Genomic DNA, 27,639 nt, shown 5'->3' on the forward strand with positions numbered 1-27,639 from the left:
TCCTCTCCCACTCCCCCTGCTTGTGTTCCCTCTCTCGCTGGCTGTCTCTATCTCTGTCGAATAAATAAATAAAATCTTTAAAAAAAAAAAAAAAAAAGAAGACTATACTCACAGCAACTTCAACTACGTATTTCATATAAGGCCCACATAAAATTTACAGAATAAAGGTTCGCTTCATTTACTAAACTGCTTTGATTCAGTGCTAAAGAAAGTCTTTAACTCCAGCTATGTCTACAATGTTTCTGTCAACTTAGGCAAAGGAGGCCATGTGATCACCGCCCCATGGTGGCCAGAGAAGTAACAGAATTTCTCCAATAAACTCAGTGGCTAACTAGTCAACTCTTTTACAAGCAAAACTGCATCCGGTAATTGAATCGCTATATTGTATATCTGAAACTAATATAACTGTATGTTAATTATACTGGAATTAAAATTTAAAAAAACAACAAAAAACAAAGGTATCCAGTAAGACTCAGAAAAGCAGTTAAGTAGCTTTACAAAATCTCTTCTCTTATACTTAAATGCCAGTTCTAGGCCCGTGGAGTAGTTAGGAAATCTTCCAGTCTCGAATTTTGAGCTCAAACTGAGAAAGGATCAAGAAATGACGAATAATATATGGAAACTGTTCCTACCAGGGATGAGGAAAAAACAGACTTTTCAAACTTTTGCTCTGTCTGGGGTGGAGGACACATTTTAATAACTCAAATATCCAACTACTCAAAGAGGGAAGCTAAATTGCCCAAGATGGAAATGAGAAGTTAATAACCTCAGATAACAGGTTATATGAGAAATAACCTAGAGACTTTCATTTTTTCTCATTTAAAATGTCTTTCCAGGGGCGCCGGGGTGGCTCAGTCTTAAGCGTCTGCCTTCAGGTTGGGTCATGATCCCGGGGTCCTGGGATCAAGCTCTGTGTTGCATTGGCATCAGGCTCCTTGCTCAGTGGGGAGTCTGCTTCTTCTCCCTCTGCCCCACCACCCTCACCCCCCACCCACCGGCCCATGCTCTCACTCGCGTGCGTTCTCTCAAATAAATAAAAATCTTTTTAAAAATTAATTAATTAAATGTCTTTCCATTCTCAGCACAAAAGTACCTAATGTGACAGCTGAAGTGAAACAAGAAACGGGATTCAGTGACAAGACTCATTTACCTTTCTTTCACAGCCTGAAGAGACACAAGAGGAGATGGAGAATGAAATGATAGCGGAAGGCCGAAGGGGAGAAAAGTTTCATTCTTATCTGTCTCAAATGTCACAGGAGCATGAGAAACACTGTCTGATGAATGGAATTGGGGGGAAAAGAAACAAAATTTAATCACACAAGGTTTTTTTAATCTTTAAAAAAATTCTGAAATGAATAAACCAAAGGAAATGAAGGGTTCCATACCAAAATCACAACTGACCCAGATACAAATGAGCAGAACACAGGTTTACAAGATGCACGGGATGGTCCACATATGAACACTTAGGCAGGTACCTTCATTTTCCTACTAACCCTGCATCCCCATAAGTCAAAAAGGAAGGTTTAGAGTCTCTATTAATCTCTTCTCAACAGTTCAGTCACAGGAATACTCGAGCATCGAAAAGTAAAGGCAATGGCCCCCAAAACTGTAGTAATTTTTCATTCCTGATGGAAAATAATTTGGTTAGTCAAGATAAAATTGTTCTACGCCTTTGGTTAATGACTTCCTTTCTTAACTTTTCCAGCACTTTGATGCATGATCAAAATTAGGGACTATATCAATGTTAGCCTGAACAGGAGGGGGAAAAACACAACTAAACATAAACCCATTCTTCCAGTGGTAAGCAGAGCTACATGGAAAGTCTATCAACACAATAAAAATTCTTCACACCATGTAGAAAACTCAATGCACAAGTTAATCCTGGCAAACAGAAGTCACAGAAAATAACTGCTTCCTATCAGCGACCAACAAAGCACATCATCATCACCTTCATTTCCGTGTGAGCTCCAACACTGATCTGGTTGGTCCTCCTCTTGATGTGAGGCAAATTCTCTGAGTCTCTCATCTTCTGACAGGGTTTGGCTATGAAGGGAACAAGAATCTTCATCCGACTGACTGCCTCTTCTACTGCTAATGACACGATAAATACCAGAATCCAAGATGCTGAAGCTTTCCTAAAAATAAAAAGAATCCCCCAAAAATCAAAGTGAAGCTTCCCTTTTTAACACAAAAATGGTTTTTTTAAGAGAAAAACACAAGTTAAGTAGCAAGTCAGTAACAAAATTTTCAGTTTAAGAGAACAAGCCGGTGAGCAAGGTTTAGGTCCCTGGCAGCCGGCTCCCTCTCGGACTGACGACAGCACGCTACCATCTCTCTCTAGCTTGCCTCCGTGAATCCTGGCAGTGAGAAGGGAGCTAGAGGACAATCCTGAGCTGCACTATGACTCCAATGAGCATAAAGCATCTGAAATCACGTATTAGGAGCAACTTATACTGGAGGCTATATGAGGTTAAGTCTGGAAACAGAATATAATAAACTATGGAACAAAATGACACACCTAAATGGAGGCTTCATAAGGTCTGCCCAACAGCTGAAAGAAAGCCTCCTCTTTGCAACCTCCCCCCGCCTTGCCCCAAATCTACTATACGGAAAGTAAGATAAGCTTTGGGATCTTAAGAGACATGTGAGTACGACCTAAGGAAGAAAAACCTTACTGTGCAGATAAACCCTTTAAAAAGTAAAAATACCTACATGTGACGAAATGGAGCTTCTTCTACTGCTGCAAGCTGAATCCAAAGGTTCAAATTTTAAGATCACTTCTTCCAGTTGAGAAATTAGATCACTATAGGTTGTGACATCCAGCTGAGACTTCAAATGCTCCAATTTATCCACAGTCAAAGATTTTCTTCCCTGATGAAAGGATAAGTAGAAACCAAATAGAATAGCTTACTATTTATAACTAAATCTAAAGTCAGTGGCCAACATACTGAAAGAGGTCTAACAGAGAACATAAAACCTCAAAGGTGCTTTAAAAAGGTTTAATAAGCTAGTGAAAGACCTAACGAGAATGATCTTAGAAATTAAGAATTAAGAGTTACCGTACCCACAATCATCCCCCTTAACATAGGGCCTGAAATTCGAGTAAGTTTCTGAGAAAATGTAAATTTTTTTTTAATATTTAAATTTTTTTTTTACCCTTCACCCACCCCTGGATTTGTCCATCATGCTTCCTTTAGGGATGTATTGCTGCTTTATGTGTAGCTCATACAGACAGGGCTAATAAAGACCAGCAACCCTGCAGCACACTCCTGCAGGCTAGGCTGGTTCTAACGACCCAGGTGAACACGTAAGCACTCCGACTCACTCTGCTGGCAATGATAGAATTTTGGAAAAGACAGCAAGCGCGAGCAGCCAGGTTCCACAGGCCTCTCCTCAGCAGGCGTTCCACACAGCGTTCCACAGACAACAGAGAAAGATGTGAAACTTTCCCATTTAGGTGCAAACAGAAGAGCTCATTCTTGCAGACAGCCACATCCTGAATATCTACAAAACCCACAGGGGTGAACAGACAGAAGGTTAACAAATATTCCTTTTCCATATTGGTAAGGACTGAAATTATTCTAATAAACTCAGTTTTTATACTGAGTTTGGTTTGCCTGAATTTCATCTCTATTATACTTGCAATTCAATGAAGAAATCATATTTTAGACACTTCTAAAAAGATCAAAAATAAAAGACAGAGACAAAAACACGTCTCTCTTATCTAAAATTCTACGTTTAAAATGCTACTTTCTAAGCAAAGGAAAAAGAGAGAGACAAACCAAGAAACAGAACAAACTGATGGTCACCAGAGGGGAGGTTGGTGGGGGAATGGAGGAAACGGGTGATGGGGATTGAGGAATGCACTTGTCATGGTGAGCACAGGGTGATGCACAGAATTGTTGAATCACTATATTGTACATCTGAAACTAATATTACACTGTATGCTAACTACACTGGAATTAAAAATGATAGGCCAGTGATGGGTATTAAGGAGGGCACGTACTGCATGGTGCACTGGGTGTTATACGCAAATAATGAATCAGGGAACATTACTAAGGAACAAAATCATGGAACAAAAACTACGGATATACTGTATGGTGACTAACATAACATAATAAAAAATTATTATTAAAAAAACAGTAATAGTAAAATAAAATAAAATGCTACTTTCTATAAAAAGAAATTGGGGCTTTAAGAGCTCACTCCACACTAGAGACAAGATGACATTTCTGAGAGTTACAATCTGATGTCAACGGCTGGATTTTAACACAGTGTGTAAATCGACTGTTCATGAGAAAATACCTATCTTGGCAGAACATCATGAAAGGACTTAAAAAACTAGCTTTTGATTTCACTTATAGATGGAATCTTAAAAAGCCAAACAAGTAACAAGCGGAGTAGAATGGTGGAAACCAGGGACTGGAAGGGTGGGGGATATTGGTCAAGGGGTACAAACTTCCAATTAGAAGACAAGTAAGTTCTAAAGATCTAATGCACAGCACTGTGATTACAGTTAACAATTCTGTATCATATACTGCCAACTTGCTAAGGGACTAGCTTAAAAGTTCTCATCACAAAAGACTAATCATATTGCAATATACAGCTGACCCTTGAAAAACATGGGTTTGAACTGCACGGGTCCATGGATATCAGAATTTTTTTCAATTAATACAGTATAGTAAATGTATTTTCTCTTTCTAATGATTTTCTTAATAATGTTCTCTTCTCTAGCTTACTTTATTGTAAAAATACAGCAAATAATATATATAACATACAAAGGATGTTAATCAACTGTTGATGTTACGCAAGGCTTCGGGTCAACAGCAGGTTATTAGCAATTAAGTTTTGGGGGAGACAAAAGTTACATGCAGGTTTTCGACTGCACAGGGGTCTGTGCCCCTAAGTCCCACGTTGTCCAAGGGTTAACTATATTACTTTATCAAATCAATACTTTGTACACCTTGAACTCATAAAATGTATGTCAATTTTTAAAAAACAAACTTGTTTTCATCAGACAACCTTAGCAACTTAATCCACAAGAAATCAGGATTAATCAGATCAGTAAGTAATGGTTCCTCTTTCTTATATTTCTACAATGTACAAAATGACCCAAAAAGATAAAATACACTCTCTGAGTAGCAATGCTAATGATAAAAGATTCCTTACATTTTTGGTTTAAACTAAAAAAACCAGAGATTGATTTTCTCTGCCTCAGCCATGTAAAATAATGTTTCCGCAAGGACTACTTTTTTTTTTTTTTTTTTTAAATTTTTATTTATTTGACAGGGAGAGAGCACAAGCAGGGGGAGCACAGGGAGAGGGAGAGGGAGAAACAGACTCCCTGCTAAGCAGGGAGCCGGATGCAGGGCTCAATCCCAGGACCCTGGGATCAGGACCTGAGCAGAAGGCAGACGCTTAACTGACTGAACCACCTAAGTGGCCCCCAACATAGATTTCTTGAACCTCCAACTATGAAGATACCAAACGGAAGCTAAAGCAAGAGTTCTAATGGGGATAAAGATTCAGGGTAAATAGAAGGAAAAAATTAACCCATTCAATCTTTAGCAGTGGTTAGTAATATTTACGAGTAAGTGAAAATTGTCTTTAAAATTATCCATGAAGGGGCGCTGGGGGGTAGTGCTCAGTCGCTTAAGCAGCTGACTCTTCAGTCCAGGTCTTGATCTCAGGGTTCTGAGTTCAAGCCCGGTGTTGGGCTCCATTGCATGGAGCCTACTTAAAAGACAAATAAATAAAAAATAAAATTATCCATGAAAAACTGAATAACCAAACACAAATTCACAAGTGTATGCCTGTGACACCCCTGACATTAATCTTTAAAAGAAATGTCACCTCAGTCTATTTTTCTACTTTTCACACTGCAAAAGAATTCTCCCACGGTAACTGAATCTTTCACAAGCATGAGATTAAAAATTACAGAAGGAAAGGGACACCGGGGTGGCTCAGTCGGTTAAGCGTCTATGTTCGGCTTAGGTCACGATCCCGTAGTCCCAGGACCGAGCCCCACGCTGGGCTTCCTGCTCAGTGAAGAGCCTACTTCCCCTGCCCCTCCCCCTGCTCATGCTCTCTCTCTCTCTCAAATAAGTAAATAAAATCTTTACAAATAAAATAAAATTACATAAGGAAGAAAAATATAATTACCTTTGACTTCACTCCACAAAAGAACTTGAACATTCTGAGGAATGAAAATATAAATTCCTCTTTCTGTCCAAGTCAGCACACAGTGCTCACTACAAAAGAAAAGGGAAGAAGTTAAGAGAATTCTAGTTTGCTTGGATACAGAAGTTTATGATCTGGGGCGCCTGGGTGGCGCAGTCGTTAAGCGTCTGCCTTCGGCTCAGGGCGTGATCCCGGCGTTGTGGGATCGAGCCCCACATCAGGCTCCTCTGCTATGAGCCTGCTTCTTCCTCTCCCACTCCCCCTGCTTGTGTTCCCTCTCTCGGTGGCTGTCTCTATCTCTGTCGAATAAATAAATAAAATCTTAAAAAAAAAGAAAAAGGCACATTTAAAACAGGCTACACACCACACCAGAAATCACTGCTCTAGGGAGCCACATGTAGGGATGGTAATACTTTGATGCCCTTAATTGTGTGCGGCAATAAAAGGTTGAAAACTCCTGGCCAACTATCTGCCAGGAGCTTTATCAAAGGCTCTATCTATGTTATCTAACCTTGTGGCAACTCATCAAGATAGATGTGCTTTTCCCTATTTTATAAAAACAAAAACAAAACCCCCTGAAACTCAGAGAGATGAAATCATATGTCCAAGGATAGTCTGGCTCTAAAACCTGGACTTTTTTCTCTACACCTCACAGATTCTACATCTTCCCTGTTTACCCTCACTGACCAACCCACTATTACCCGGAATCCTGGCTATTCCACATAACTGCGTTTTCATAAAGTCACAGATTTCTTAAGTGCCAAACCGAATAACCCTTCCTTATTTCCTTTCTTCTTGCTGCTCAAGCAGGGGCCAACCCTGGATTGTTCCTTCCTTCCTGAATCTCACCTACCCAGACTCTGGGACACTGCACTTTCCTGGGCCACCTTTTTCAGTCTTCTGGTACTCTCCATCTCTGCTCATCTCTTTCCATACTCTTTTGCTTATATTTACTCATATACTCTCTCGAGGCTGCTACTATTTCTCATATACCAATGGGTCATCTCTGCTTCTTCCCCTCAGTCAGGGCATCCCAGCTTATAATGCTTTCACTCTAGCCACCTCCCAAGGATCACAGAAGTGCTACTCTCCTCTGGAATCTTCTGAAAGCCCACGGCAACTGCTCTTCCTCCTGCACTCATCCTATTTCCTATCAACCTTGTTCATATGGCACTTAGCCGTGTACTGCAATGTTGGAAGTCTTTTTATTATCGTTAAGCTTTTTGTAGAAAAACCACATCTCTCCAACAAATTATAATCTTAAGAACCAGGACACTGGGGAGCCTGGGTGGCTCAGTTGGTTCAGCGTCCAACTCTTGATTTCCACTCAGGTTGTGATCTCAGGATCATGAGATCAAGCCCTGAGTCAGGCTCCATGCTCATCAGGGAGCCTGCTTGAGATTCCTTCTCCCTCTCCCTCTGCCCCTCCTCCCAACGTGTGCACATATGTGCACTCTCTCTAATAAATAAATAAATTAGGAAAAAAAAAAAGAACAGGGACCTTTTTTTTTACTTATACCCCCAAGAGTACTAAAAATGGTACTACGTGGCTACAAAACACTAGGAATGATGTTTAACAGGAACTGGGTCCTCACACAAATATTAAACATTTTGCCAATACAAGACCAGGTCACTGTCCCTATGGGAAAATAATCTTTGACACAAAGATGGAAGAAATGGTCAGAATGCTAATCCAAAGGAAGAAAAACTGGAAGGCTACCTTCAGGAGCCAAAGAAGAAAAAAATAAGCCAGAGGATCCCTGAGTAGAGATACAAGATCATGATTTTGACACTAAACTTGATACTCAGCTTGGAAAGATTCCTTAGGAAATCTTAGGAGGGGGGTTTACAGAAGAGCTGATACTTTTTATTTACATATCCCTCATCCCCTCGTCCTTTCATTGATAATAAACAGACTAGGACACAGCCTAAGAACACTGCTTTAAAAGTCAAGGAAGGGAAAGTGATACTGTTTACCCAAAAAACCCCAACGTATATAAATTTGCTTCCTTTGGGATTTGTGCGTATAGCAGTAAAGGTTACCACAGGACACAAGTGTAAATAAACAGAAACAAAAAGCCCTCCTACTCATATATTAAAAAAAAAAAATCTTCATTGAATTCTTTAACTGAGCTGTTACCTGAGAGCCTTCTGTGTGCCTAACACCGAGCCCACAGCAAAGGAGCTGACAATCTGGTGCTGGGTTGGGTATTCATGGTACAGCGCAATAGGGGTGGTGACAGAGGAATGAACGAGGTGTGACGGTAGTGCCTGGGAGTAGGTGTCGAACCACTAATCCTGCTGGAGGAGTCAGCACAGGCTTCCAAGTGGCACTAATTATTACTTAAGCTGCGGAGTAGGCAGAGCCACCTCATCAAGGGCTTTGTACGCTATGGCAGAAACTTAACAGGAGCTTTAAATAACTCAACTCAAAGGAATAACTCTACCAGAACCAAGCGGACTGGGGCCTTGCCATGAGAAAACATACTCTTCGGGAAAGGGCTTCCTCACAAATCACACCACAGTCAGCAAGTGTCTATCATGTGCCAGACACTATGCCAAGCGCTGAGAATATAATGAACAAACAAACACAAAGCTCTTACAGAACTCACTGTCTAAGAGAGTAAGACAGGCATAAATGTGGTATGAATATAATTATAAACCAGAATAAGTGCCATAAAGGAAGAGTTTGTAATATGCTTTACCTAATTATGAGCAAATAGTCACCTTTTCTCAGTAATTTACAGGGTGAATTATGAATATGTTAAATTGTCTACAATTTAATTTTAAATGCATCAGTGTAGACAGTGTAACAGATGCATATATTAGGGGCAATTAAGTTGTTCTTTTTTTTAATTTTTATTTATTTTTTTTTTAAGATTTTATTTATTTATTCGACAGAGATAGAGACAGCCAGCGAGAGAGGGAACACAAGCAGGGGGAGTGGGAGAGGAAGAAGCAGGCTCATAGCAGAGGAGCCTGATGGGGGGCTTGATCCCATAACGCCGGGATCACGCCTTGAGCCGAAGGCAGACGCTTAACCGCTGTGCCACCCAGGCGCCCCAAGAGTTGTTCTTCTTTTTTAAAATCACATTCTAAGAGCAGTTAATTAGACTTTGATGAAAGAACCCAATCAGACTATCCTAAAACAACCTCTAAATAACATTCTCTGAATCCGCATTAAAGATCTTATGCATTAGCCTAAGGGATATTAGCAATAAAATCCATTGATAAAATGAGTTTAAGATACACAGATTGGCTGGAAACCATACACTGGCACTCCCACACTTGCAGAACAAGGTGTAAATCGTCACACTCAGGCTTTAGTGGCACTCTGTGCTGCCACTGAATAGTGGACTTTTGCACCTAATCCAACTGGAAGGCTAGCTGAACCCCGATGTTAGAATATGGCTGAATGTGGGGTGCTTGGGTAGCTCAGTCGGTTAAGATCTGCTTTCAGCTCCGGTCATGATCTCGGGGGCCCTGGGATCAAGCCCCATATCCAGCTCTCTGCTCAGCGGGGAGTCTGCTTCTCCCTCTCACTCTCCCTGTGTTCCCCCCACCTCAAATAGATAAACGCAATCTTAAAAAAAAATGTTAGAATATGGCTGAATGTGCCTCAACCAGATCTTTCAGGCAAGGTACTTGTCAGAGCACCTAAAGGACACAGAGCTGAAAGTTTACCAAGCTTACAAGAAAAACTTCTACAATTAGGTTTGTGCCTACCTGCTAAGAAACATACATATGTGTGGCTGATTTCAGTCTGAGACTTGCTTTCATTGTAACCGACACCAGGTAGGGGAAATTATGAAAGAAAGAGTACTGACCGTTCTTAGCTCTAATTATCAGAAGTTTCCTGACAATTATAGACTGTCCAACTGGTTGAGGTTAATTTGAAACAAAAAAAAAGCAGTATATTTCTATGATCTTTTTATTTTTCTTAGAACACTTCATGTAACACATAGGCACTTCCTAATTTTCCAAAAACAATTTAGTACAAAAACCTTTTAAAAAGCTAACTGCTGGGGCGCCTGGGTGGCTCAGTCGGTTATATGTCTGCCTTTGGCTCAAGGCATGATCCTGGGGTCCTGGGACTGAGCCCCACATCAGATTCCCTGCTCAGTGAGGAGTCTGCTTCTCCCTCTGCCTCTCCCCCTAGCTTGTGCTCTCTCTCACTCACTTTCTCTCGATCTCTCAAATAAATAAATAAAACCTTAAAAAGAAAAAAAAAGCTAAACTGCCTGTGAACAAGAAGCAAAGAGAAAGAGTGTTTTTTTCGAATGATCAAAAAGAGAAACTTACCTAACACGCAAGAGTCTGGGGAAAGACAAAGACTGCGAGGATCCAACTGTATGATCATACTGAGGATCGGATCTAGGAAGTAAAGAGTCTGTTAATGATTGAATCACAACATAAAAGAACGCTGTTCTCTACACAGGAAAAGCTTTGCCGCATCTAACTCATCTGCCTTTATTCAATCTACTTTAATCATACCAAAGATAAGTGGGTAAGGACTTTCTGGCTTCTCTAAATCTTTAATAAAAATGCTACTTCACCCTTAGAAGGCACAATAAAATCTTTAACTCATCTACAGTATCAGAGATTTCAACCCAACTCCTGCATGTAAATTCCTCAAATAGTCCCTACCAGCCATACAAATCTTTACCTTATAGTAATCACAGGGAGGGGTGGCGATGAGAGGAGTTTCTTAAACTGATGTGTACTTATAACTTCCCCATCGAAGTTCACTTCCCACATCCTGGAGCCAGGGCGAGCACAATATATTAGGGTTTGCTGGCCCGTGGGACATCTTCCGGGGAAGAAACAAGCTCCGTATTCTCCGTCTCTTTCCTTGCTTCCAATTCTCCAAAATTTTTCTCTAATCCCCAAAAAGGAAAAAAAAAAAAAAGCATGTTTACTGATTTAAAAAAAAAGTCGAAAACAATGGCGCTGCAAAGCCGCATGGCCATAATAACCACACCCACAATGTCCTCTCTATATTCATATTAGTAGTATGCTGGAAAGAACAGCAGCTTGGAAAGGTCAAAACAGGGTTCTAGCTTCGATTTGCCATTAACTATTTCTGTAACAGGAAGCAAACCACTTCACATTAGTACTCGGTTTACTATCCACAAAATAGGGTAGGGGCTCACAATTAGTGTGAAGGTCCCTTTAAAATCTACAAAAGGAGCGCTAGCAAACCATTTCAGACATCCTTAAATCCTACTGAAAACTTATTTTAAAAATCCATCCTAAATCACCTTGTGAAAGGTGGACCCCCCATGGAAGCTACTAAGCTACCTCTCCAACCCTGTCTTCCGGCCACTCCCCCACTACAAACACCCAGTCAACACTCACTCTTTCCTCAATATGCCAAGTCCTTCTGAAACTCTGCAACTTTGAACATTCTGCTCCCTTATGATTACATGACCTAAGTCGACAAAACAGCTCAGTACACTGCCTGGGAACATGGAAGGTGACAACGTTAAGATGTCTCTTCCTAAAACCCGCCTCGCTTACTCTTCAGGACTTCATCATTCCTCCTCTGAGACAATTCCTTGATGCCCATAAGCTGGATTACATGCTTCCAGGGCATGTACCGCATTATACATGGCAACTGTGTCTATCAGAACAATAGATAATGACTTTCTTTAGGACAAAAGCCATTTTTTACTCCTCTTTAGCTGAATTTCCAGTCACAGCCTCTGCCTACAGAAAGCACTAACCACACATTGTAGAGTTCCACATACTCAAAGTCTTCTATTAAAGAATGACCTAATATGACCTCTAGTGTGAATTTACAAGGTGACCTGAGATATAATTCAATAAATATCTCCGTACTTATTTGTTTCATGAGTAAAATGTAACCTCATAGTACCTTTAGTACTACAAACTGTAAGAACGGTACGTACCATGAGAACATGGAGGTGAAAGTGCCTCGAAATGCATACAGAGCAATCTAAGAAGTTACGGATTTATTACTTATGTTCCTTATTTGGGAAATAAAATCTATTTCTTGCTTACTTTATATCTTCTATGGCGCTTAATACAGTGCTAAGGGTCCAGAAAAGTGCAATAAATGTTTGCTGAGTGAACAAATACAGGGAACTCGTTCTTACTCATACGCTCATTAACCCTGCTTTCTACATTTTCAAACAATATTTAACAGGCACAAGGCTAAGTATTTCATATATGTTATCTTAGTTAATTCTTAAAACTATCTCTACATTCTGGATGGAGAAACCAGCATTTAGCAAGGTTTAAAAATTGGCAGAGCCAGAATTTGAAATGATATTGTCAGGCTCCATTAGTCAATGTTCTCTTCCCTATACCATAGTTCTTTGTTTCTATTTTTTCTGTTCCTTTCTGAGATCCACCTTGCTCATCAACATACTAACAGAAAGTAGCCAGTGGCCGTTGGAGAAGAAAATTCATATCTATCACTTAAATAGTTATAAGAGCCCCCATTTAAAAAAAAAAAAATGCTGGGGCGCCTGGATGGCTCAGTCAGTTAAGCATCCGACTCTTGATCTCAGCTCAGGTCTTGATCTCAGAGTCATGAGTTCAAGCCCTGCATTGGGCTTCATGCCTACTTAAAAAAAAAAAGAAAAGAAAAATGCTGTTTGTTGGAAGGGAATATAAGTTGAAACAAACAAGAAATTTTAAACATAGATGTATTTTTAAACTTATTGTACTATGCATGTCCCCCCAAACTGAATCCCAGTTAACAGGAAGTGAGCATTTCTTTAACATGTTATTCTAGCAGCAGAATCTATGTTATTCTCACAACCAACTCTAGCCACATCCCTGTGAACGGGAAAATGATGATTAGCAACTCCACTGCACAGAAGGAAAAATAAACCCCTGCTTATTCAGCTGTTTATTTTAAAAAGTCCATCATATAGCTTTCTAAGTTGGGTCCCTTGGTAAACTTGAAAATCTACAGACAAAGAATAGTTAGGAACTTGGTGAAGCTAATAAATATTTTACCAAAATCTCAAATGTGGAGTTAATGGCCAAAGGTCTAACGTCAAAGGATGTTTGGGGGGGGACTGTGAGGTAAGAGCAGAGGCAGAGAATCGAGACAGAAAGGTTCTAGTCTTGCCTGCCTCTTCCCAGCAGTGTGATGTCAGGCATGCTCTATCACTCGGGATGCCCAGGCTTTCTGATCTGAGAATGAAAGGGTGACAGTAGATGATCTCCAATTCTCCAAGTCTAACTTCATCACTGACCTATAGTCTGAGACAAGTTACAATCAAGTATATCCTCCTTCCCACTAATCCCATGTAAACTGACCATGCGCATCTCAAAGCCTTGCCTTTCTGCTGTCCAGCTAGGTTCTCTTATATCAGACACCTGCCACCTGCTATATCTGGCCTCCTTTCCATGTGCCTTTCCTATCCAAGATAATAAATGCAAAGCATACCTTCTCTACCATCCCTGACTCCACATACATTCCTTCAAACCTTTTGTAAAAATCTCCTGCTTTCTAGAATAGCAGTCTTCTAATTGAGATACATGAACTCCTGGAAATACATAAAGACTTTCCAAGCCTGGATAGCTCTAAGGAGATCAATTTTCAAACCCTGATATTCAATATGCACACTTTCTTAAAATGACCTAAGAACTCACTTAATTAATGTGACATTTAAGGCTGTCACTCTCACTATGGTGCCAATTTACCAACTTGATCTTCCCCAACTCCACTACTTAAGCCAGGCCGGCAGGTTTTAAAATACACCTAATTCTTTCTAACTTTTCCCCAAGAGGCTATTCCTTCCTGCTAGAATGTCCCTTCCTTCCCCTCTTACTCCAAATTTAGCCTACCAAAAATCATCATCAAAATTATTGAAGCTGCCTGGTAGGTTCATGGGGGTTCAATATACAATTCTCTTTTACGTATGCTCAAAATGTTCCTTAATAAATATTCAAAAGGGTGGCTGGTCCCAAAGAATATTGTAGTGGGAAAAAAGAATCAGGAGTGAAAATTTCCTGCAGTGAGAATGGCTGAGGAACCTCAGCAGGTTGTCGTTATTTTGTTCTGGTGTTTCACAGCTACCTCTAATACACTCCTTCGTCAGTCACTGAACCTTTGGCTCCACCCTTGAGATTTCGGTAAAATATCTGTCAGCTTCACGAAGTTCTTAAGTATTCTTCCCCCAATTTTACCCATTAGTAAAATTCTATTAAACACACAACGAATCCAAACAACAAATTCAATCAAGGAAGACTTCCTGATTCCCCATACTGAAACAGGCCTTCGTTGGGCCTTCCCGCATGGCACTTGGACCATACTTCACGGAGCTAACTGAACATCTGTCTTAGTCACCCAATGGACTAAGACAGTCTCCTCTGTCTTATTCTCTAATATCAGCTTGCACACAGCTGGTTCCTCATAAACATCTGTATTACTCAACGGAGGGGTTTGGGCTAGCTGACGTCTAAGTCTCTGAGAGTTCTAGAACTCTGCATAACCTGTGACTCATGGGTGGTCAATATACCTCTCAGTGTCACACAAGAAGGATCGAGTAAGTGAAGATATAAGTAGTCTTCCGTCCAAATAATCTAACTGCACAACACTGGAGTCAACTGTTGTTATTGTCTGAACAGGAAACATCACAAAGGCAGCAGCTGCCTAAAAGAGACATGAATGGAGAGAAGACTCATCTTTACATACCCATATAATCTCCTTCTCTTTACCTTTTAAGTGAAAATAACTGGAGAGCAAAATAAAAATTTTAAATGGGCCAAAATTTAATTTGTCTATTAGGATATCAAAGTTTCACTCATTTAAAAGCTGTGAACTACTCTGTTACGTAACTACAGAAGACAACTCTTAAGGCTCTGTTTCTGGTTATCTAATCTTAGAAGCTGGAAGGACAAAGGTAAGGCAAGTTTTCGGATATGTGCCAGAACTTTGTCACACAGAAAACAGTACCTCTCCCTTTGGAAAAGACAAATTAGGGCTATACCACCTGTAAGGTTCCAAATGTTTTTGGAATCAAAAATATGTTAGGAATCAAGCGGTAACTTTGATGGGTTACCATGGCCAAATCAGAAGAATATTCTGATGTGTTAATTAAAATAAAATAATTTAGCCAATGGTAGTTAGATTTCTTATTTCCTTCAAAGATCCTACATGGAAATAAGCCGAGCTCCCCACTATAACAATTTTGGAGAAGAGGGACAGTAAGAATTTGGTCTGCTCTTCCTTAATGAGAGACTGGAGCATTCTGTTAGGATAACGTGAAACTTAACCCCTTCTACTCCAACAACTGTAGCAGGAAGCCTGGGACCCAGGCGGCTGAGCACAATCCAGGAGGTACCTTTAAGATTCAATTTACGGTAAGTTACATCCATTCTGAGAAAAAATATACCTAGACTCATGAATTTCTTCTAAACAGGGACCAGGAGAATAGGAACCTAGACAACTGATACCATTTCTATGTCTCCCATTTCGTTCACACAACTAATAAAGAGGCATCTTATTGGGGTGCCTGGGTGGCTCAGTCAGTTAAGCATCCAACTCTTGGTTTCAGCTCAGGTCATGATCTCATGGGTCCTGGGATCAAGCCCTGCATCCAGTTCTGTGCTCAGGGAGGAGTCTGTTTGAAAGATTCACTCCCTCTGTCCCTGCCCCCATTCTTTCACACTCTCTTTCTCTCTCTCTCTCTCTCTCTCTCTCTAAGAAAAAAAAAAAAAAGGCACCTTATCTTTATTAATAGCCTAGTATTAATGCTTAATTTAAGTGAGCCATATGGGTGAATTACAGAGTACTGTAATAGACAATGTCCAAATTATCAAAGCTAGCTCACAAAAGCACCCTGCAACAGTTATCAAGCTAAACCAGGCTACTATATGCACTACACACAAACAAGTCTCCTCAAAATTAACAGACTGGGCTCTAGATCAGTCCCCCAAGAAATACAGTAGATAAAATTGTGTCCTTAAATTGAAATTCTGTAACGCAATATCCCATATCTCACCCGCATACACAAAGAACTGGACTGATTCTTACCTTTGTTTGTTTAGAAGTGTTAAATTTGATGGCAGAAACTTTCCCCATATGATCACCTACAAAAACTCTAAGAATAGCTGTGTCCCAACAGAGAGCTGTAACTTTTCGGCCTTTGTGCTCTGAAGACACATAAATGCGTTCTGGTTTCCCACGACGCTCCTGATTTAATTCCCAAACAACTACAAGACCTTGACTGCAAGAAAATGAGTCACAGAAGCAGATTTTTGGCAATGGTGAAAAAGGCGCACATTCACTTCTTTGTATCACAGTATCAAGTATATTAAATATACATGCAAACTCCTATTCTTCAAAAAAGAGGAAGTAGAAAGTCCACCCAATCCAGTACAAGAGAACTTAGATGCTCTAAATTATCTGTTACTTTTCTCTTTTAAGGCCAGTGAAATGTTGTTGCCTCATACTGACATTTTCCATAAACCACAGTGACCAACTGTCTGTCCTGGTTTGCCAGAACTAAGAGATTTCCTTAGGACATGAGACTTTCAGTGCTAAAATTGGGACAGTCATAGGCAAACCAGCATGGTTGGCCACCCTAACAAACACACAACTACATTTGTCAATTTAAACTGTATTTAGAGAGGCACCTGGGTGGCTCAGTTAGTTAAGTGTCTGACTCTTGATTTTGGCTCAGGTCATGACCTCAGGGTCATAGATGGAGCCACCGCATGGCACTGGGCTCCACGTTCAGCAGACAGCCGCTTAGGATTCTTTCTCTCCCTCTCCCTTTGTCCCTCCCCCTGCTGGCATGAGCACTCACTCTCAAAAAAATAAAGTAAAATAAAATGTAGTTAGAGAAGATCAGATAATTTTAAAGCAATTTCTCACCTGGTAGCTACAGCTACATAATCGTCATCATGTAAACAACAGGCCACCTGAGAAATTGCACCTTCCTATATAACACAAAGGAAATATATTAGGCTTCTCAAAAATGTTAATTTTCTACTTTTAAATTTCAAGATTTACATTCTTCTTTTACTCCAAATGATTATTCATAATGGAGAAACTGGAATTTATGAAAGATATTCCAAATGGTATGACAGGACTACCCTTTATCTTACCTTGTGTGAAAGAAAAAGCCTGTGCTTCCAGCCTTCCTTCTGAATGAGATTGAGTCCTCCTCCTGAACTGCCCAAAGCCAACCATTTCCGAGACACAGCTATGCTCGTGCACTACAAACACGTAAACAGACAAGTGAGAGATCGTCATAGTCAAATAACCAAATTAACTACTGGAAATAAACACGAAGGATCTGTGTAGCAGGTTCCGTCCCCCACCCTACTCCCTGCCCAGGTGGACACCACATAATGGCACTCACCCTTTCATTCTAGTATAGTGAAACACACAGAACATTTTGGTTTTAAATGTTTAATTGAATCTCAAAATGATTGAATAGGCTCAACTGTACAAATGAGTAATTTTCTCTTATCAAAATCCAGTTATTAGACCATTTATCTTTTGCATAATTTGGCGACGTTATTCCAATGTTGACCACAAAAATGAAAAATCAAGTAAGTCTCCAGGGGATAAAGCAAACGCTTTAACAACATTTACTCACTTGAATCATTTCTAGTCTACATAATTAGCACACAAACTACCCATAGCTTTTAGAACAAGTAGGACTGTGGAGGACACAGATGTAGGTCAATTGTGTCTCCCCCAACCCTCAGCTTGCTGATTCCTTTCCTTATCCACCAGAGAAAACAGTGGCCCTCCTGTGCCCAATAATACCCTGTGGCAAAATTTGTTGCTTGGCTGATGAATAGATACTCCCAACCCTCTCAACCTTCTTTTCCACCACAGAAGCTGGAAAATCTAAATATTCATTTACCCAGTTTTTTCTTTTTTTAAAGATTTTATTTATTTATTTATTTGAGAGAAAGAGAGCACAAGCAGGGGGAACAGCAGGCAGAGGAAGAGGGAGAAGCAGGCTCCCCGCTGAGCAGGGAGCCCGACGTGGGGCTCGATCCCAGGACCCTGAGATCACAACCCCAGCCAAAGCGAGATGCTTAACCCACTAAGCCACCCAGGTGCCCCATTACCCAATTTCTCTTGAAGCGAGGAGGATCTATGTGACAAAAATCCAACTAATAATAAGTCTGCTAGGGTTTCTTAGAAAGGTTTACCTTACTAGGTAAAAGAAGAGTCTGAAGAAAAGAAAGACTTTGGGAAACAATAGATAATGATACAATAATAGTAGACTTGAACACCCCATTCACATCAATGGACAAATCATCCAAACAGAAAATCAACAAGGAAACAGTGGCTTTGAATGACACACCACACCAGATGAATTTAACAGACATATTCAGAACATTCCATCCTAAAACGGCAGAATACACACTCTTTCAAGGGCACGTGGAACTGTATCCAGAACAGATCACACATTAGGCCGCAAACAAGTCTCAACGAATTAAAACAAAACTGAAGTCCTACCATGCACCTTTTCTGACCACAACGCTATGAAACTAGAAATCAACCACAAGAAAAAATTTGGGAAGAATACAAATAAGTGGAGATTAAATAATATGCTACTAAACAATGAATGGATTAACCAAGAAACCAAACAAGAAATAAAATAATCACACGAAAACAAAGGAAAATGAAAACAACAGTCCAAAATCTTTGGGTTGCAGCAATAGTTCTAAGAGGGAAGTTTATAGCAATATAGGCCTACATCAAGCAGCAAGAAAAATCTCAAACAACCTAACCTCACACCTAAAAGAGCTAGAAAAAGAAGGATAAAACCCAAGCAAAGAAAAAGGAAGTATGAAATAATAAAGATTAGAGCAGAAAAAAATGATACAGAAACTAAAAAAAATACAACAGATCAGGGAAATCGGGAGCTAGTTCTCTGAAAAGATCAACAAAATTGATAAAACTGTAGAACTTAAATAAAAAAAAAAAACCAAACCCAGAGAGAGAGAAAGCCCAAATAAAGAAAATCACTATGAAAGAGGAGAAATAACAACCAATACCACAGAAATAAAATTGTAACAGAATACTATGAAAACCTATATGCCAACAAACTGGACAACTTAAAAGAAATGGCTAAGTTCCTAGAGATACAATCTCCCAAAACTAAAGCAGGAGGAAATAGAAAATTTGAACCGACCAATTACCAGCAATAAAATTGAATCAGTAATCAAAAAACTCCCAACAAACAAAAATCCAGGACCAGATGGCTTCACAGGAGAATTCTATGAATTTAAAGAAGAGTTACTACTAGGGCACCTGGGTGGTTCAGTAGTCAGTTGAGCATCTGACTCTTGATTTGCTTTTTTTGTTTTGTTTTTTTAATTAAAAATCTTTGTTTATTTATTTATTTGTCAGAGAGACAGAGAGACAAAGAGAGAGAGAGAGAGAGGAGCGTGCACACCCACAGGCAGGAGGAGCAGCAGGCAGAAGCAGCAGGCTCCCCACTGAGCAAGGAGCCTGATGCGGAACTCGATCCCAGGACCGAGTCAAAAGCAGATACGTTTAACCGGCTGAGCCACCCAGGTGTCCCTGACTCTTGGTTTTGGCTCAGGTCATGATCTTGGGGTCATGGGATCCAGCACCCCCCCTCCAGTTGGGCTCCACACTCAGTGGGGAGTCTGCCTGGGGTTCTCTTCTTCCTCTGCCCCTCCCCGCCACCTGTATGTGCACACCACTTTCTCTCTCTCACAAACAAAAAAATAAATCTTTTAAATAAATAAATAATACTTACTACCTATTCTTCTCAAACTATTCCAAAAAATACAAAAGGAAAGAAAACTTCCAAATTCATTCTATGAGGCCAGTACCACCCTGATACCAGAACCAGATAAAAACACCACAAAAAAGAGAACTACAGGCCAATATCGAAATGAATATCCTCGACAAAATGTTAGCAAGCTGGATCCAACAATACATTAAAAAAATCATATACCCTATCAAGTGGGATTTATTCTCAGGACACAAGGATGGTTCAACATATGCAAACAATCAACATGATACATCACATCAGTAAGAGAAAGGATAAAAACCATATAGTCATTTCAATACATGCAGAAAAAACACTTGATGAGGTACAAAATCCATCACGACAAAAGTCCTCTGCAAAGTAGGTTTAGAGGGAACACACTTCAACATAATAAAGACCTTCTATGAAAAACCCACAGACAGCATCATACTCAATGGGGTAAAACAGAGCTGTTCCCCTAAGGTCAGGAACAAGACAAGGATTTCCAATCTCACCACTTTTATTCAACATTCTACTGGAAGTCCTAGCCACAGACATCAGACAACATAAAGAAATAAAAGGCATCCAAATCGGTAAGGAAGAAATAACACCCCCACTATTTACAGATGACATGATACTATATATAGAAAACCCTAACTAGATCTGATAAGTGAATACAGTAAAGACACAGGATACATAATCAATGTACAGAAATCTGTTGTAATCCTACATGCTAATAATGAAGCAGAATATGAAATGTAAAAAAACAATCACATTTACAACTGCACCAAAATCAATATCTAGGAATGAATTTAACCAAAGAGGTGAAAATCCTGTACTCTGAAAACTATAAAACACTGATGAAAGAAATTCAAGACTAGATGCAAAAAAATAAAAATAAAAAGGAAAGACATCCCATGCTCACAGGTCGGAAGAACAAATATGGTTAAAATGTCTATACTATCCAACACAATCTACAGATTTAATGCAATCTGTATCAAAATACCAACAGCATTTTTCACAGAAGTAAAACAAACAATCCTAAAATTTGTATGGAACTACAAAAGGTCTCAAATAGCCAAAGCAATCTTGAACACTGGAGGTATCGCAAGTCTAAATTTCAAGTTATGTTACAAAGTGGTAGTAATTAAAAACAGTATGGTACTGGGATAAAAATACACACATACATCAATGGAACAGAACAGAAAACCCAGAAATAAACCCACAAGTACATGGTCAATTAATCTTAAACAAAGGAGGAATAAATATGTAATGGGAAAAAACAGTCTCTTCAACAAATGGTGTTGGGGAAAATGGACAGCCACATGCAAAACAATGAAACCGGACCATTTTCTAACACCATACACAAAAATAAATTAAAAATGGATTAAAGACCTAAATGTAAGACCTGAAACCATAAAAATCCAAGAAGAGAGCATAGGCAATTATCTTGGACATTGGCCATAGCAACATTTTTCTAGATATGTCTTCTGAGGCAAGGGAAATAAAAGCAAAAATAAACTAGTGGGACTACATCAAAATAAAAAGTTTCTATACAGCAAAGGAAACAATCAACAAAAATAAAAGGCAACCTACTGAATGGGTGAAGATATTTACAAACAACATATCTGATTAAAGGTTAGTATCCAAAATATATAAACTTATACAACTCAGTACCTAAAAAGCCAAAATATCCAAAATAATCCACTTAAAAAATGAGCAAATGACACGAACAGACATTCTTCCAAAGAAGACATACAGATGGCCAAGAGACACATGAAAAGATGCTCAATGTCACTCATCATCAGGGAAATGCAAATCAAAACCATAATGAGGTATCACCTCATACCTACCAGAATGGCTAAAGTAAAAAACACAAGAAACAAGTGCTGGCGAGGATGTGGAGAGAAGGAACCCTTTTGCTCTGCTGGTGGGAATGAACACTGGAGCAGACACTATGGAAAACAGTATGGAGATTATTCAAAAAATTAAAAGCAGAACTACTTTAGGACCCAGTAATCATTCTACTGGGTATTTACACAAAAAATAAAAAAAAAAAAATGGGGCACCTGGGTGGCTCAGTGGATTAAGTATCTGCCTTCAGCTCGGGTAGTGATCTTGGGGTCCTGGGATTAAGCCCCACATCGTGCTCTCTGCTCAGCAGGGAGTCTGCTTCTCCCTCTCCCTCTGTGTGTGTTCTCTCTTTCTCTCTCTCAAATAAATAAAATCTTTTTTGAAAAATTAAAAAAACACAGAGGGATACACACACCCCTATGTTTATCGCAGCATTATTTACAACAGCCAAACTATGGAAGTAGCCCAAGTGTCCATCAATAGATGAATGGATAAAGAAGACATGGTATATATCTACAATAGAATATTATTCAGCCATAGAAAAAGAATGAAATCTTTCCATTTGCACCTACAAGGATGGGGCTAGAGAGTATTATGCTAAGCGAAGTAAGTCAGAGATAGATAAAATACCATAAGATCTCACTCATGTGGAATTTAAAAATCAAAACAAGCAAGCAAAGGAAAACAAAAATAGCTAGAGAAACAAACCAAGAAAGAGACTCTTTTTTTTTTTCAGAAGGGGAGGGCGGGATGGGGGAAAGGGAGAAAGCACCCCAAGCAGGCTCCACACTCAGCATGGAACCCAATGCGCAGCTGGATCCCACAACCCTGAGATCATGACCTAAGCCGAAACTGAGAGTCGGATGCTTAACCAACTGAGCCACCCAGGTGCCCCAAGTAACAGACGATCTTAACTATACAGAACAAACTGATGGTTACCAGAGGGGAGGTGGGTGGAGGAATGCGGAAAATAGGGAATGGGGATTAAAAGTACACTTATCATGGGGACCTGAGTGGCTCAGTCGGCTAAGAGTCTGTGTTCGGCTCAGGTCATTATCTCAAGGTTCTGGGATTGAGCCCATTGGGCTGCCTGCTTTTCCCTCTCTGTCCCCTGTGTGTGTTCTCTCTCGCTATCTCTCTCAAATAAATAAATAAATAAAATCTTTGAAAAAAATAAACTGCTTAAAAAAAGGTACACTTATCATGATAAAAATAATAATAGTAATAAAATTTAAAAATAAAAAAATAAACAATAAACCAAGGTCGGGGGGGGAGGGAAGAAAGCCTTCGCTTGTGGCCCCATCTTTCCTGCTTGAGATGTTAATGGAAACATCAAGACTGGAGCCAAGACACCTATCTTGCAACTTGATTAAAACCAATATATGGATGATTGTCGAACAGGAAAGATGGAGAGCCTGGTACCTCAATGGTATCCTTGGGCCACTACACTAAACCCAGAAACACTAACCTCCAACAAGGTTATAAACACCCTTATTGGTTAAGCTATACTATACCAGGTAGGACATCCCACAACTTGAAGTTAAAAAAAAATCCAACTGAAATCAACCCTGAGGATTGTTGCTCTTCACTTTACCTATTATGTCCTACTGTTTTGCTTAGAGGCTAGCAAAGTATTTGGGTGGGGGAGCAGGAGTATAAAAATGAAATTATTTTGGAATTGGTTATGAGATTCTGTTCTTCACCATGTCATTCCTGAATTTCTCAGAAGAACTCAGGGTTTGAGGGGAGCACATACTTCTTCCCACACAGCTAACAGCTTTTGCTCTGTTTCCTAAAATGGAGGGTACATCAAACTCCTTGTTTTGGAATGAGCTTAGTATAACTGCAGTGGTTCATGCTGATTAAAATGCAACAGAGTGGGGTACCTGGGTGGCTCAGTCGGTTAAGTGTCTGCCTTCGGCTCAAGTCATGATCCCGGGACCCCATATCGGGCTCCCTGCTCAGTGGGGAGCCTGCTTCTCCCTGTCTTCCCCGCCCCCCGCTTATGCTCTCTCTTGCTCTCTCTCTCCCTCTCAAGATAAATAAAATCTTTAAAAAAAATAAAATGCAACAGGGTATACTCATTTATACTATTTTATTTTCGATCAAATACATTATTTTCTGAGAAAAAACAGTAAGATTATCGTGAAGGAATAAAAAAATTGAGCAATCAATATCATGGTTCTCAAGGATGGGAAAGAATTCAAATGACAGCTCAAAAAGTAAATCAAGAAAGAGCTACAGGGGCACCTGGGTGGCTCAGTGGGTTAAGTGTCTGCCTTCTGCTCAGGTTACAGAGCCTAGCATCAGGTTCCCTGCTTGGCGGGGAGCCTGCTTCTCCCTCTCCCCCTGCCTCACCCCCAGCTTGTGCTCATGCACACGTACACTCTCTTAAATAAATAAAATCTTAAAAAAAAAAAAAAAAAAAAAGAGCTACGAACATGCTACTTGTATGTAAGGCATTACTAGCACAGAGAAGAACACCCAAGATTCCATTAACCATAAAGAACTAGAGGGCAAGGAGCATATCCAACAGAGCACACAAAATATACAAGTATGAACATGAAACCGCTACAAGGGTCAAGAAATTCACCTTCAGACGACTGGAGTCCAGCCTCAGGGCTGAAAGCAATGGATCCAGAGACTCAAACTCTGCAAGAACATGGCTGTAGGACTCTGGTATCACTGGCACAAAAGTCATTTAGCCGGCAAGTTGAAACTACGTTGAGTGACAGGCACAGTATTCCTGAATAAAACCTGCAAAAATATAATTTAAGAAGCTCTTCGCTCAGCATGCATTTAATGGACATATGGAAAACAAAGCGAAACGTGAGAAAGGGACAAGGATCCCTACTCTGCAGGTACTTAGCATCTAAGTGGAAAGAAAGCACACATAGGTAATATTATATGCAACCATCAGCTTGTACTATATCATTGCCTGACTCTGAAACTCCCAGAGTATCAGTCCAGGTGCTCAAAGTCCTCCATACTTCTACCCACTCTATTCATCTCACACAGTGTGAGTAGGTAGGATGGGCAATGTAGGATTCAAGAGGAAAACTGGTCAAGCTCTTCTTTGGTAAAATAGCTGCCTCAGTTATACTTCTTCAAGCTGTAAATCTTTTTCTGCCTTTAAGAGTCTCTTATTCAAAGGCAACATTCCCTAAAGGCTTCAAACTACAAACCCTTATCAGCAAAATCAATAGTTACCAGCCAACAGTTTAACAGTGCTTAATTGAAATAGACCTCTGGATCTCTTTCTCCAAATCATTAGGGGCTCAGTAAGTTATGTGTTGAATGAATGAATGCACCTACTAAGTGGGAAGTAAAGTGCAGGGAATTAAAGCTCAAAGAAAATAAGAGCTTCAATAAGAGAACTGATATGAATGAACAGGAGTAAGAATACAAGACGGCAAATGCTAAATACCCAATGAAGACTTTGTAAACTAACACAAGAGTTTATCTGTTCAGCAACTCTCAAGTGTACATTTTTGTCAAATTGCACCAACTTCCAAAAAAGAAATAAAATTCACGAAAATTTTTACCCATTAATTTTAACTTTTCTGTCTTTTGTAACATGCCAAACTAAGAAAAGCAAACACTACACAAAAATTTAGAACCATTTATACTTGTTTTTAAATTATAGTTTTTTAATTTTTTTCAGAACCACAAGTATTTACTCATTCATTTTATTCATCAAATACGTACATAGTGTTAACAGCTAGACCCTAAGGCCTGATCTTTGGTTCTCACAAAAATTTAGAACCATTTATATTTGTTTTTAAATTATAGCTTTTTTTTTTTTCAGAACCACAAGTATTTACTCATTTATTCATCAAATATGTACATAGTGTTAACAGCTAGACCCTAAGACCTGATCTTTAGTTCTCACCGCTTGTTCCCACAGACCTTTGTACCACATTCTTCCTTAAGCTCTTCTTTCCAGCTTCTCTTAAGTTAGGCAAAAGGCCCCAGGGGCCTAACATTGCGTGATGGAAACCGAAACTACCCCTCAAGCGGTAACACTTGCCTGGACAGGAGCTCCGTCAGCTCAGGCAGCCCAGACCAGTTTGAGCTTAACCCCCGAATCAGGCCTGCGCAGATGAACCATGCAGTGACCCAGGGAATGGCCAACAGTCACCTACACCTCAATAGAATACTAAAATCTGTGCTCAAGGAGGAGCACAAGCCTGCTTTACTTAACAATGTACGTATAAGCATATTCCCTTAAGGAACATGCGCAACCTTATCACTGTCTCTACCTTGATGACAAGGCTCCCCTATCTAGATTCATCCTAACCCTAAGTAAAAGAAACCCACTCACCCTTGCTTTGTGGGGGGGGGGGGTGTCACAGCTTTGGAAGTTATTCCCTATGATCTCCTTATTTGCTACAAATAAAGTTTCCTTTGTGCAACAACTCTACCTGGTGTAGTTTCTACCTGTGACTCACAGGAGTGAACTCAAAAGTTTGTTAGGTTACAATAGCACCAACTTGTGCACTGTTCTAGGTCCAGGAGATAAAACAAGACAAAACAAAGTCCTAACACTCATGGAATACTTCCCAGTGGCAAAACATATATAAGCTTATGATGTCTTTTTATTGCATAGACATAATGTAGTCTTACTTCTTATTTATACCGTTCTTAATACAGCCTGACCTCTGCAAGGAGAATAGTGTTTCAAGAAAAACAACAAATCTTTAGTAGTTCCATACTCAAACTACTTGAGAATTCCAGGGCGCCTGGCTGGCTCAGTGGAGTGTGTGACTCTTGATCTCAGGGTTGTGAGTTCGAGCCCCACTTTGGATGTAGAGATTAACTAAAAATAAATCTTTCAGAGTGCCTGGATGGCTCAGTCAGTTAAGGGTATGCTTTTGGCTCAGGTCACAATCCTGGGGTCCTGGGATGGAGCCCCACGTCGGGCTCCCTGCTCAGCGGGGAGTCTGCTTCTCCTTCTCCCTCTGCCCCTCCATCCTTTCATGCACACTCCCTCTCTCTCAAATAAATCAATAAAATCTGTTTAAAAATAAATAAATACATAAATAAAATCTTTACCAAAAAACTTGGGAATTCCTGACCTATGAAAAATCTCATTCTTTTCACTCATTCATTTTATTGAGTTCTTAGTAAAATATGAGGCACAATGGTGGGAACAAGACAAATAATTCCAGAAATCACTTTATACATAGGAAGAAAAAGAACACACACACACACACACCCACCGTGACATAGCAAAGTGTTACGCTGGAACTTAGAGGACAGAAGAATCATACTGAGTTAAAGGGAACCACAAAAAACTTCCTAAGGGAAGTAGCACTGGCACTGAGTAGGCCTTTATCAGAAGGAAAAGGGCGGCAATAAGCAAAAATATAGAGGATACATTTGGAGATACATTTAGTCTTTGGTTGAAACACAGGAGATAAGGAATGCAGTAATGAAAGATAAAAGTAGAAGAGTAATTCAGCACAAGGTATGAAATACTCTGAATTTCAAACCAAGGAACCTGAAGAAATTCTAATTTGAGAGGCAACAGAAAGGCATTGAAGGATTTGGTATTAGGCAATCACATAATTTCTGTGAAGTGCTGTGGGCACACAACTAGAAAACAAAGACTTGAGAAGTGTTGAGTGGTAAGGAAGTAAAGATAACGCCTTCCAATTACTCAAGAAATCTGGTGCAAAAGAAATCCTCTTTTGCCTTTCTAAAGACTTACTTGAAAGGGGGGAGCGGCAGAGGGTGAGATTCTTCAAGCAGACCCCTGCTGAGTGAGGAGGCGGAGGCAGGGCATGACCCCACAACCCAGGAGCTCCTGACCTGAGCTGCAATCAAGAGTCTGACACTTAACCAACTGAGCCACCCAAGCATCCCC

General features: G+C 39.9%; 1 protein-coding gene across 9 annotated transcripts in view; it reads right to left on the reverse strand.

Moving 5' to 3' along the window:
- Positions 1-27,639, reverse strand: part of HPS5 (HPS5 biogenesis of lysosomal organelles complex 2 subunit 2) — a 47,518-nt gene that overhangs the window by 16,938 nt on the left and 2,941 nt on the right. For all 9 annotated transcript variants that reach the window (XM_019806832.2, XM_019806831.2, XM_019806830.2 and 6 more), the window contains exons 2-13: positions 24,364-24,527; positions 17,275-17,385; positions 17,042-17,106; positions 16,199-16,391; positions 14,682-14,815; positions 10,847-11,059; positions 10,483-10,554; positions 6,163-6,251; positions 3,326-3,504; positions 2,713-2,871; positions 1,949-2,135; positions 1,151-1,274 (exon numbers count right to left, since the gene is read on the reverse strand). In XM_019806832.2, the coding sequence (XP_019662391.1) occupies positions 1,151-1,274; positions 1,949-2,135; positions 2,713-2,871; positions 3,326-3,504; positions 6,163-6,251; positions 10,483-10,554; positions 10,847-11,059; positions 14,682-14,815; positions 16,199-16,391; positions 17,042-17,106; positions 17,275-17,385; positions 24,364-24,471 (1,634 nt within the window). In that variant the 5' untranslated portion in view covers positions 24,472-24,527. The remainder of the gene's footprint in view (positions 1-1,150; positions 1,275-1,948; positions 2,136-2,712; positions 2,872-3,325; positions 3,505-6,162; positions 6,252-10,482; positions 10,555-10,846; positions 11,060-14,681; positions 14,816-16,198; positions 16,392-17,041; positions 17,107-17,274; positions 17,386-24,363; positions 24,528-27,639) is intronic.

This window comes from Ailuropoda melanoleuca, chromosome 16 (genome assembly GCF_002007445.2).
Source record: "Ailuropoda melanoleuca isolate Jingjing chromosome 16, ASM200744v2, whole genome shotgun sequence".
NCBI lineage: Eukaryota > Metazoa > Chordata > Mammalia > Carnivora > Ursidae > Ailuropoda > Ailuropoda melanoleuca.